The sequence below is a fragment of the Crassostrea angulata genome, chromosome 3, assembly GCF_025612915.1.
Source record: "Crassostrea angulata isolate pt1a10 chromosome 3, ASM2561291v2, whole genome shotgun sequence".
Lineage (NCBI taxonomy): Eukaryota > Metazoa > Mollusca > Bivalvia > Ostreida > Ostreidae > Magallana > Magallana angulata.
The window spans coordinates 41,910,183-41,922,196 of record NC_069113.1 but is presented as its reverse complement, the minus strand read 5'-3'; the positions used below and the strand labels follow the sequence as shown (position 1 = coordinate 41,922,196).

The following is a 12,014-nucleotide window of genomic DNA, read 5'->3' as shown; positions in this document are numbered from 1 at the left end:
AATTGTTTAGGATCTTTTAAGAACTGCAATGCTCAACATGTGATATGACTATAAAATCATCCTGTTAGAAAAGGGACTAATGATAATAAACATAAGAATACAGTATCCAGAGGGAAAATTGATTTTTATTTATACAGGATCTACGGGTATTATACTTCATGTACATTGTCCAGATAGTTTGAATTATGACTCCATTAAGCTGATTTTATCGTACATTTTGTTACTCAGTTCAGCTAAGTGGCCCATGGGCCTCTGGTTTGATGCCCCCTCTATTAATGGTACTCCCAAGGTTTACCATGTATCCATTCACCCTTAGTTATTGAAGAAAATAAGTCGGTGCAGTCTACTGATAAAGAATCTATAAAATACACAAACTAATAATATAATCGATGACTTAATCAATTGACCTGCATGTTCTCTATTCGGAGAATCTAGCTTTTCAAAATAGTTGCTTTTTGTTTCTAATATATATTGCAAATTTTACACGGAATGAAGCAATTTATATGCTGCAAAGTGGTAAACGGAAGATTCAACATTAAGCTGTCACATTTATCAGATGCTTTGACACATCTTTCCCGAGATTGCATATACGTAAAAGAATGATTCTTTATTTTCAGCAATTGTTCTATTAATATAAGAGAAAAAGACACTGGAACACATAAATATTAAGGTTTTATCTCGGATGAACTAAAGATAAAGAACATCCCAATTTAATACAAATGAGATCAAGATACGGAGCACCTCCCTCTCCCAAATTAAATCTCCAGGAAAGAAGTTCAAGCAACACCTTGTAGGACCGTAACAAGAATCTGAAAGTTGGGTGTTTGTCAAAGTTCTGCTAAAAAATATGTACAAGAAAAAGCATAAAAAAGCTAACTGGTTAGAAAAGAATTTTATTATTTTCCCCCCAACAGGCAACCAGAAAAATTATTTTAAAAAAGTACATTGGGGTTACTCAACAAGTTTCCTGTATATTTTTTTTTAAAAGTGGGATTGATATAGACTTGTTATCCGCCAATAGGGGGAATCTGGTAAACTGTTAGACTGTAGTACATTACATATTAGTTCTACACACAAGCCATCTTTGTAATCAGTAAGGATCTGTGGTATGCTACACCCAGGACAAGACATAGCGGTATTTGTTACTCATCCTTCCTTCCTCATTTATGTAAAAAAAAAATCAGAAAACAGTGAGGGTCTTTCTTCATTTTACCAGCGCATCGATGATTTTAACCAAAGAACATGTTTCGCTGGTATGGAACCTTGCTTCTTGCAGTTGTGTTCACAGGTCAGTTTCACTTTTTTGTGTATAATGCACGAAAGAGTGGAAAGTTATGTAAGATATTTCAGTGCAAGGCCGTTTACAACAACTTATAACCAGAAGAAACACATAGTGGTTTTTCATTTGTTATTTAATGTTGCTTGGATATTTTACTCCACAAAAAAAACCACCATAGTATTCAAAGCTATTGTTTCTTTTTTTAAGCTCACAGTTGTGATGGCAACGACTCAAACAGAACTGAAGTTTTAAACATAGGGGAAACGTTAACGTTATCAGTGAGTAATGTTCAAAAGTATGTATTAAGACCTGGGGAAATTACATTGCAAAGTGATGCTTTACATTTTTATTACTCCATGAATTAGGGCATTAAATTACCATTACCATTACTTAATTTTATTGAAGTAATGCATTGCCATTACCATTACTTTGTGAAAAGTCAACAGAATTTAAATTAAGTAAAACTAACTGAAGAGATGATAATATATGAAACACATTTTAGAGAGTCATGGTCATGATTTTGGTCTCTATTTTTAATATTCACAATGCTTCAGTAATGCATTTCTAATAGTAAACTATTTGAGCGTCAGTCGACGAGTTACCGTATACTCATATTAAGTGAGATACAGAGCTTATGCAAACAAAGTCAGGCCTTAAAATGGATGTAAAAATACTAGGAACCGTTATTTATCTTCAGAACATATCAGCAGAGAGAAAAATCAGTTTGAAAAAAAGAACTTTTTATGGTATATGAAACCAATGTAAACAAAAACATGGCACGGACCTTGTTTACATAACAAATAATTGTGAGCTCTGTATCTTGCTTATAACTCTCAAATTTTGGTTGGTTATAAGAAATGCCTTACTAGTGCATTGTAAACAATAAAAATGGAAAAATTTAATTTGACCAAAATCGTGACAATGTCCCTTTTACAAATCTACAGGTTCATGTCCGCTATCAGGTTAAATTTTAATAATTTATACAAGATAGCTGTTGCACTTTATGATCATCAAAGTTTCAAATGTTTCACCTTTTAACTGCATCCAGCTATACTGAATTAACAGTCTCCAGGAGCACAGGAAGCTTGGACTTAAATATACTGTTTGGCCATCTTTACTAATGTAGGATAATTATATAAGTGTTCATTTGTTTTCATTTGTGTTCTAAAAAAAGACGGGTTCAGCACATGATTCCAGAGTTAGCTCTTCCGGATAACGTTGCACAAGTTGTGTTCGTTTAGATATGTCATGCAGCTTTATGCAAACCAGTTCAGTGAATGGTTCATAAACACAGCCAAGGGTAGGGGAGTGGTGTGTTAAGCACTTCTTGATTATCCTAACTGTGCGTTGTTGACACATTCTTCACATTAACAGATTTATTGAATGCACAACTAATTGGAGTACTTTTTAAAACTCTTAATAACAACACAATTTTATTCACTTGCGATTAATATTTTCAATTTAAAAAATGGATTTTTAAATATATATTTTAATAATGCAACTAAAATATTTTCATCTTATTAGTAAGAATTATTTCTTTCTACGAGGACTGCTAGTGAGACATTTACTTTAACTTCCTAGGTAAAGAAATTTCACAAAAAAGTAAACTAGGATGTCGTTTATTATAATGAAAAATTTCCAACTGATGACATCATTAGATCATTCCTTGTAAGCTGACAAACATGTTTATGTCCAATGACCCGGAACAACAGCAAACTCACCGCAACGTCATTTTAACGCGTGTCCATACTCGTATGTTTTGAACACCTTGCAAACAAACGGAAAACTTTAACTATTCTTCAATTCTCATCTTTTGTTTTCATTTAAAGATACCAACATTTATATATTTTCTCCATTCTTGATTTTTTGTGGAAAAAATCGAGGTAGTTTTATTACTGTTTGGTGAAACGTCTCTTACAATTATTCTGAACATATTATAAAACTGCTGATACCAATTTTTGTGTAAAAACTAATAATATGTAGTCCCTTTGTTTTAGCTGTGGTTGAACAATAAGTAAAAAGAACCACCGTTAAATGAAGCCCTTGGCTCCTTTACATTCTAGAGTTTTGTTAAAGCAATTGCGTGGCCTGAAAAGGTCTTCTTTCCGAAATTTCCACGAATTTGATGTTTATTTGCTGCGCTGCATTGACATCAAACTTCAGTAAACCATCGTGTTCAAATTTCTATTGTCTGGTAAATATATTTTAGCACAAATGTAAATATAAATCTATACAATAGGTATTCAGCGACGATTTAAACGTGCACTGTGGATGGCTGTGCATCTATCATAAAACTGAATGGACTTGAATGGGCTGAAACATAGCTTTCAAATTCTCTATTGCTATCGTATTTCAGCTCAACTATAGTGAAACTTGCACAAAAATTAGTCATAACAAATAACAAAATGAACATATAAAATTTTATTTCCTCTAGTATTAATTGGTTGGTCTACCTACACTTCGTAAGTAGTTGTTAAATTTTGTTTAGATATCCGAGCTTATGCCTGCGCCGGGTATCTACCTCCGAACTGTGTATGTACCGTCGTAAACAAAATGTTGAATATATTTCAATGTTACTTTGCTCAAATATTTGTTTGGATTATTTTTATGTTTATGTTAAATTTACCAAATTCGTCTCTTAGAAAGGGAAATTTTTGTGCTGTCTCAATAATTTTCGAACAAACCTCGTACTTTAAAATAGTTTTTTATCAAGTACAATTTCATGTCTTCAACTCAATTCAAAAATGATTATGATTAAATAACCATACTAATGCAAAGTAATGACACACACACACACACACACACAGAGAGAGAGAGAGAGAGAGAGAGAGAGAGAGAGAGAGAGAATGAGAGAGAGAGAGAGTTATGAAATACCTGTTGTTTTTCTAACCCAGGAAAAGACAAATTATGCGTGCTTCAGCGTCAATACCAGTGGACCAGCTGCGTTACGCAGGACAATTACAAGCACCAATGATGGTGGATTATACAGATGTTTTGATATCAATAATCAGAAGGATCCAATGGAACCTACGGCTCATTATGTAATGGTTTTCATACGTCGTAAGTAACTGAGGTAGAAACTAACATAGCAACATGCATTTCTTTTATAGCTTCTTTAGTGCTATGTACACCTCTTTTGTTGCAAGTATTAAACTTTCAACCTTTTCCAATTGTTATATTGTTTTGGTTTAGTTTTCGGCTGGAGTGTATTGTTGAGAGTCTAGCTAATGTGTTTTTAGTCTTGCATTTAAATGATAGTAATTTAAATTCATCTCAGTAAATTAAATGTTTATATGATGCCATTATAGTTTATTTTCACAGAAAAATGAGTGAGGAATGTCAGGTTTTAAAAAATATTTCTAATTTTGAAAAAGAGTTGTGTATGCAAAGGCGTAGATATCACAAGGCGCTAATTTTCCTTTTCAAAAAATGATTTTGGTAACCCACTCAGAAAAGTGATGCTTTGAATTTATTAAAACGATTATTTCAAATGCATTGACAGAATAAATAGATCTATACTAGGTGATCAAGCAGATGAGCAAGGGCTCATCACTCATGCTAATAACTTTGGTGTTGCCCTACAAGGCAGCAAGTGATTCCTGGCTCCCTTGTTGTAAGCCGCCGTGGCCTATATTTTCAATAAAATCATTATTAGGCAATATTTTATTTTTATTACTCATGTGATGGAGGCATCTTAGATAAATGAGATATCAACATTTAAAACAAAGGTGCCTTATTTTCGGCAGTGCCTTTCACAGTGCATGTTAATTCTGTATTGTGAATGTTTTTTTACGGATTTTTGAGCTGATGATCTAAATTGTCAATAATTTTACCTTTTATTTTGAAGATGAAGTGTCTAGTGTAATTGCATCAGGTGATATATGTGCGGATAACAGGTTTGCATTTCATAAATTGTGCGTAGGAATACAGTTTTTTGAATATTCTTTGAAATGATTATATTGTGTTATTGAATGTCATGTAATCACTTCATTTTAGTCACATAAAAATATAATTCGAGCATTCTCTCTCTCCTTCTGCAATTGTGGATGATGTGTTATTTTGATATACAATAATTCCACAACAAAAACAAATGTTTTTAATGTTATATATTGCAGGATTCTTGCGAAAATTTTCTTGCTAACCATTTTGTCATAAAGGCAGGACAAAAAAAGCTTTCGAAGACGAATGGAACATTACGCAAAAAATATTCATTAATTCAGTTGAGATACCTAAGACCTTATAACGAGATACTCACTCCTTGTGACCAACTATTCATCATTTTCTTTATAAGCTAATCTAAGCTCAAGCGAGCTTTTCTAGTCACCTTTTGGCGTCCGTCTGTTTGTCTGTCCGTCCGTAAACTGTTTACATTTATGACTTCCTCTCAAAAACCAATGTTCTAATTTCAAACTTGACACAAAGAATTACTGGGTAATGAAAATTTAACTTTGTTAAAATGAAAGGACCACGCCCTCTCTTAAAGAGAGATGATTAGGAATCTGTTTATATTTTCCAAAAATCTTCTTATTAACTAACTGGCCTGAAAATTTGAAATTTGTATGGAAGCATCATCAGGTGGTGTAGACCCAAATTCGTTCAAATCATAAGGGGTAAGGCTGGGCAACAATTAGAAAATGAAATTTTACATAATAAGATATAGAGAAAATTCTTTACACAGAAAACCAATTGGTTAGAAAAGCTGTAACTTGTACAGAATCATTTTTAGGTTATACATGTATATACTAGTATTCAAGTTTATTCAAATCATGATCCCCGGGAATAGGATTTGACCCTAATGGGTTGGAGGTCAAATATTTTTACGTATCATATTTTGTAATCATTCTCAAAAACCCAAATGTTATATTATATTAATAATCCAGTTCCAAAAGGGGCTCAATAAAAAAATAAAAATATTTGGAGAAAAATTTGAAAATCTTTTGTTAAGACTCCTTAAATCAGATGTTATTATGGTTATTGTTGCTCAGGTTAGCGGTGTGGAGCATAATCGGATTTCGCAAATCATTGAATACCTTTTAAAGAAATTTCTGATTTTACTGTGGACCAGTTACTTTTGTGGGGCTAATTTTCATGGATTTTTAATTTCTTACAGCTAGGTTCACGGGAATGAAATTTCGTGATAAATAAATTAATACTTTTTCTCGTAAGTTGTTGAAGATTTAAATTTGTGGATGAGGATAATTTATGAAACCTTTTAATACTGATCCTGAATTAATTTCAATGATTCCACTGTAGCTGTCAGTATCTGGGTTCATTTTCTGCCCAGAACTAGATTTAGGTGAATGAGAAGTTACAGAAGAGACCCCCCCCCGCCCCCTCTTAGTTAAATCGACAATATCTTCTTAAGAAACTATAACGTGTTGAAAACAATATGATTATAAAGTATTTATTTTTATTGTTCTTTTTCTTAATTTCTATTTCGATATAATAAATTGTAATTCTTTTCTATAAAAAATGAACTTAATATTCGATGTAACTAGATACTCATTTAAATTAACAACAATACCAGTATTTAAGATGTAATTGATTCGTTCTTACGAAAAAAACCAACTCGTTATAAAGCGATACTAACTCATAATTAGATTCTAAGATTCGAAGTTTTTAACTCGTTACTACAAGATAATTTTCTTTGTATTATTTGTTCATTATTTTTAAAACAAATAATTTGGCCTCCATGAGAATCAATATGACAAAACATTGATACGTCTAGGTACTGGTATTTGTTTCCATTCTTACTAATTATGAATTTTCATAAAACGACTCTCAGGGATATTTTATAAATATGACATTGTTTTAAAAATCCTCAAATTATGCCATTCTTTGACTAATTACCGTTCAGTTTTATGTAAATACATTATTACTTGTGTATGCGATACATTGATTCCATTTAGCTCTTCAAATTTATGGTGCTTAACAATTGAGGAAGGAACGAGCACAACTCTTTGGTGCAATGCAACTGATGGCTACCCAACCCCTATAGTGAGATGGTTCATCCGTGAATTCAACAAAATGGGATATAAAGGCATAAAATTCAAAGTCATTAAAAGATAACGATTTTCTTTTTTGTGTTTTGTTTGAAAAGACAAAATGTAAATGTGACAAGTATGGATTGTGTACTCGTTAATATTTTATTTGGTAATATGAAAATACGCTCAGTGGATTAAATAAATAAAAATTAATGTGATAGGTGTTATCTACTAAAGCCGACTCGTGAGATGCAAACTCAAAAGTAGCAACTATGTAGCAACTATGGCGGCGATATCGTTGTCGAATATGGAGTAAAATCGACCATTGATATCGTACATTATAACAAATATATAAAATAAACAATCCCAGTCACAAATGCAATATCGCCCTGTTAAAAATAAAACATGTAGACAAATGAAGTAGTATTTTTAATTCACAGACACAGATCTTGGTATTGAAGGACAGTTAATCATTCATAACATTTCTTATGAATGCACCTCTCTTCTTGTTTGTAAAGTCGGGAATTACATTAATAAAGAAAAGGAATCAACGGTGGAAAAGTTGATAAAGGTTTACGTGGGACGTAAGTTGATGACTTTTTATACATTAACAATATATACTTTTACTGATTCATGAAATAGCATGGTTATTACTACAATTCTCCTTTTTCGACGAGCGGATAAAACAACCTTAAATGCACAGGCAGCTGTTGAGTTTAGAGCTAAGCTTCTTTAAATCTTTAATTTAAATTTACCATAAGTTTGTCTGCCCATGTTTTGTAATGATTGCAAAACTCCATCTTGAAAAAATGAAATGAATTTAAGTCATGCCATTAAAGACTCAAAAAGGGGGTGAAATTTGTGTATGATTTAAAAGTTAAAATTGAATCAGATTATAATGTGTGCCGGTATGGGAGTCTTAAAAGATATATGGCGTTTATGAATGGCAAGACAGACATTTTCAGACATTCGTTAAAGCTTCTCTTAGACCTTTTTCCGATGTGAATTTGTTTATTGTTTTGTATAATTTCTTATCCTAGTGGTTGTGTCATTCTTCATCATCAAAACAAATTCACACTTTAACACTATCTCCAAAAAATACAAGTCATTATATATTACAATACTTGATCGAAAATTCAATTGAATTATAGATATAGTTTTATTCATGAAGAGATACTAAGTTAATAGCTTTGCTTTGTTTTAGGTCAGCCAAATGCTGCCATTGAAACTTTGAAAGATGGAAAACTGCAAAACAGTGGCACCAACATATCTATTTGCCCAAGAGATGGAATGGTGTTCAGTTGTAATGTTATGAATACCTCCCCACCCCCTGACGTGGTAATAATATGGAACATGAGCGATATTTACATCTTAACTTGGAATTTTACTTTGAATTCTGGTTGGAATACTGCTGCATATTTTACGTCGGACGTTTCTATTACTTGCAAAACAAAGTTTGATAGTATTATTCAACATGATAAAAACCCCCTTAATGCGACAATCGAGTGGAAGAACATCGATTTGGATTGTGTGAGTTATATTAAATGCGAAGCGGCCAACATGTTTGGGAAAGATATCAAAACACTAAATCTGATGAAAGGTCAATGCCAAGACTGACATGATTTCCAACTATGTCAGTGAAATAGCTTTAGAGAACTACGCCATATTTAGAAAACAATTAGCAAAGAAGAAGAAAACAAATTAGAGAAAAGAAAGAAAGAAAAGAAAGTAGTAGTTGCTATTGACTATACTTACAGATTGACCGTATGATATTTATATCCTTCAACTGTCTACTCTGTCAACTGGTCTATTGTATCTTTTTACATTAATATACAAGAAAGATGCAAAGATATATACTTGTACAATTTAGATAGTAAATAAAATAGATGTTACGGATAAAACAAATGTTATTATTGCATAACCAATTTTTGGGACGTTTCAGATGTCAGTTAAGACATTGTTACCTTACGCACATTCACTCATTGTATTTTTTTAATGTAAATATGCTTAAAACAATATACTTATTGTTGGTTCATGTGATGCTGAAACCTCTGAATAGTTAGATGGTGTGATGTGTACAAGTTTTATTATTTATGCGAGTGTCCCGAGTAAGATGAAAATGTCTTTGAAGTATTATGTGAAAAACATGTTTGATAAAGAAACTTGTTTTATATAAAAAAAACATTTTGGTTACGTTTATTTGTGTTAACTGCATATAATTTATAAGAATTTCAAACAATTTCTACTGCATTGATTATTCATTTAAGTACATGTAATACTGTTGAAACTGACCAATCTAAATTACATGTAATTGTTCCCTGATAACTAATAATTCCAATTCAGTCATATTTTTTCGTGTAAAAGCTACGGAATTTTTAAACAAACATCTTTTAAATTAGCGCCTCCTCTCTTTACAATAATATTAGTTTATGTATTTTTTGTTGTTTTATTTTTTTTTGTTTACAGGCTTTTGTAAGGATTATTTACCCATGTTGTTACATTTTTAGTACCAATTTTTAATTTTTTTTTTAGTGTATATATTTTTATCATTGACTGGGCTACTTTTTGTCATCTGATTTTTGAAGTTTAGCGAAAATTAATAATTAAATTATCATTATTTAAGCTGCTTGGTTCTATTTTCTTTTTATCAATTTTTGCGCACGTTTTTAAATGATAGTTATGCTAAATATGTGTATCATGATAGTCATTGCAGTAGTATGACCGGTCAATTACGCCATATTTCAATGAAAAAAAAAATGATGAAATTTTTTTTCACAAAGCAAATGACTTTAAATAGGTATCGTGTTATTTTGCATCATATTGGAATTCGCTCCTGACTTCGAGGAGGGGATGACTGAAATACGACTTTGACTTCGCTCTTAATAAAGGTCATAATGTTTTAGCAAATCAAAAATAAACCTGTGTACATTTTGTTCACAATTATTTCTGAAGTGTGTGAAATTTGGTGTAAATAGGCAAAAGTCTATATTTTTAAGATATGTGGTTTAAAAGAAAAATTATTTGATACTGTAAAAACCGGAAAAAATCGGACCATGAAGCTTTAATCAATATTGATATTATTATTATTATTATATCATACGAAAGTAGTATTATTACGAAGCCGTTTAAAATTTGTAATAAATAATTGTTATACATTCTGGAATTTTCTCTCTATCTGGCTCAGGGCAAAAAAAGTTAGACATGTTTACTTTTGTTCTCAGTCTCACATTTACAAATAATACAAAGGAATAAATAGCGGGAAAGAAAGACTAAGATAAAAAAAATAAGCTAGTCTAAGTTAAAAGCCCCAGACCCTGAATTTTCCTTAAATCATTATGTGAAAAACCAGCTTCTAAATGCCAGAATATGTTTTGATGCATTGTTGCATTTGATTCAATATCCACATTTCTCAGTATCCTTTGTGATATTACATTACAAACTTCATAAAACTAGATCTTAAGTCTAGAAGCGATTTCAATTCTTAATTTATAATGGCCTGTTTTGTTACTTTTTATGATGATCTAACATGAGGGTCTGGGACACTTATCTTAATTTTGTAACGCACTTTCTAAGAATTAGTTGTTAGAAGGAATCAAATTCCTAAACGAAGTCTCTTTGTGTTTATTCTGTATATACAATAAAATATGTTCAACATGTGTTTTTTTTTTAATCTTTGTTTTAAATCAATTTTTCCCCCTTTTTTGTTGGATGGGGTGAGTGGGGTTGTCCACATAAATTTTCATATCCAAGTGACCTCAAAATGTTATAATAAGGACACATCATTTCAGCAGAATAATGCTCAGAAGGCATGCCTTTAATTCTGCAGTTCTTGTTGCGTCTTTTGTAAGTGGAGTGGTCAGATAAAGAATGGAGGGATTCATGTTGAGCCAAATGGACTGAATGTTTGTTTGGCAATTACATTAAATGTTTAAAGAACATAGCACATTTAACAAAAAATTGAGAGATAAGTTCATCTATCTGGTGCCGTTTATATATGATTGTTTTGCCTCGGACTAGAATGTCGCGACGTCATTGGATGAAACGCGTCACGTGGCTGCCTTACAAATTTCTTTAAAAGGCAAGCGTCAAAATTTATAGCGCAACATGGCGGACGTAACGTTATTTGAACTGATTTTCGACACCAACGTTTGTTTACATATCAAACTTTAAGTCCTCGACAAAACAAAACACTTATTAGGTTTGTTACTGACTGTTTAAAGAAATTTGTGGGGTCGGTAAAGTCCAAAGAAGGCTCGGCTCCGCCTCGCCTTCTATGGACTTTACCGACCCCACAAATTTCTTTAAACAGTCAGTAACAAACCTAATAAGTAATATTATCTGACTTTGGATGGATATAAGAATTATATCTAAAAGATTAAGATTTTAACAAATTGTATGTATTTTTGGATATGTATTGGATATAAGAATTATATCTAAAAGATTAAGATTTTAACAAATTGTATGTATTTTTATTACGCCTCTAGTGAAAAAGATATGCAAAAAATATTTACAACTTGAATATATATATATATGTATATAAATCCAACAAAAACCTCAGTGGTCGGTGAAATATATATAAAACTTAAATGAACGAAAACACACTCGATCTTTGTGTTTTCATTTATTTAAGTTTTATATCTAAAAGATTAAGATTTTAACAAATTGTATGTATTTTTGGATATGTATTGGATATAAGAATTATATCTAAAAGATTAAGATTTTAACAAATTGTATGTATTTTTATTACGCCT

General features: G+C 31.4%; 1 protein-coding gene across 1 annotated transcript; it reads left to right on the top strand.

The window, feature by feature from the left end:
- Positions 1-1,163: 1,163 nt before the first annotated feature.
- LOC128176623 (uncharacterized) lies at positions 1,164-10,936 on the top strand. Its single transcript, XM_052843078.1, has 7 exons — positions 1,164-1,288; positions 1,487-1,557; positions 4,174-4,339; positions 5,127-5,175; positions 7,189-7,319; positions 7,704-7,847; positions 8,468-10,936. Exons 1-7 carry the CDS (start codon positions 1,243-1,245, stop codon positions 8,878-8,880), a joined length of 1,020 nt encoding a protein of 339 aa, XP_052699038.1. The 5' UTR covers positions 1,164-1,242; the 3' UTR covers positions 8,881-10,936.
- The last annotated feature ends 1,078 nt before the right edge of the window (positions 10,937-12,014 follow it).

Excerpts from the sequence above, each read along its gene's own strand:
- LOC128176623 (XM_052843078.1), top strand. The coding sequence starts at position 1,243 with ATGTTTCGCTGGTATGGAACCTTGCTTCTTGCAGTTGTGTTCACAG. Across the intron at positions 1,289-1,486 it reads TCTTGCAGTTGTGTTCACAG|CTCACAGTTGTGATGGCAAC; the intron begins GTCAGTTTCACT and ends TCTTTTTTTAAG. Across the intron at positions 4,340-5,126 it reads TGTAATGGTTTTCATACGTC|ATGAAGTGTCTAGTGTAATT; the intron begins GTAAGTAACTGA and ends TTTATTTTGAAG.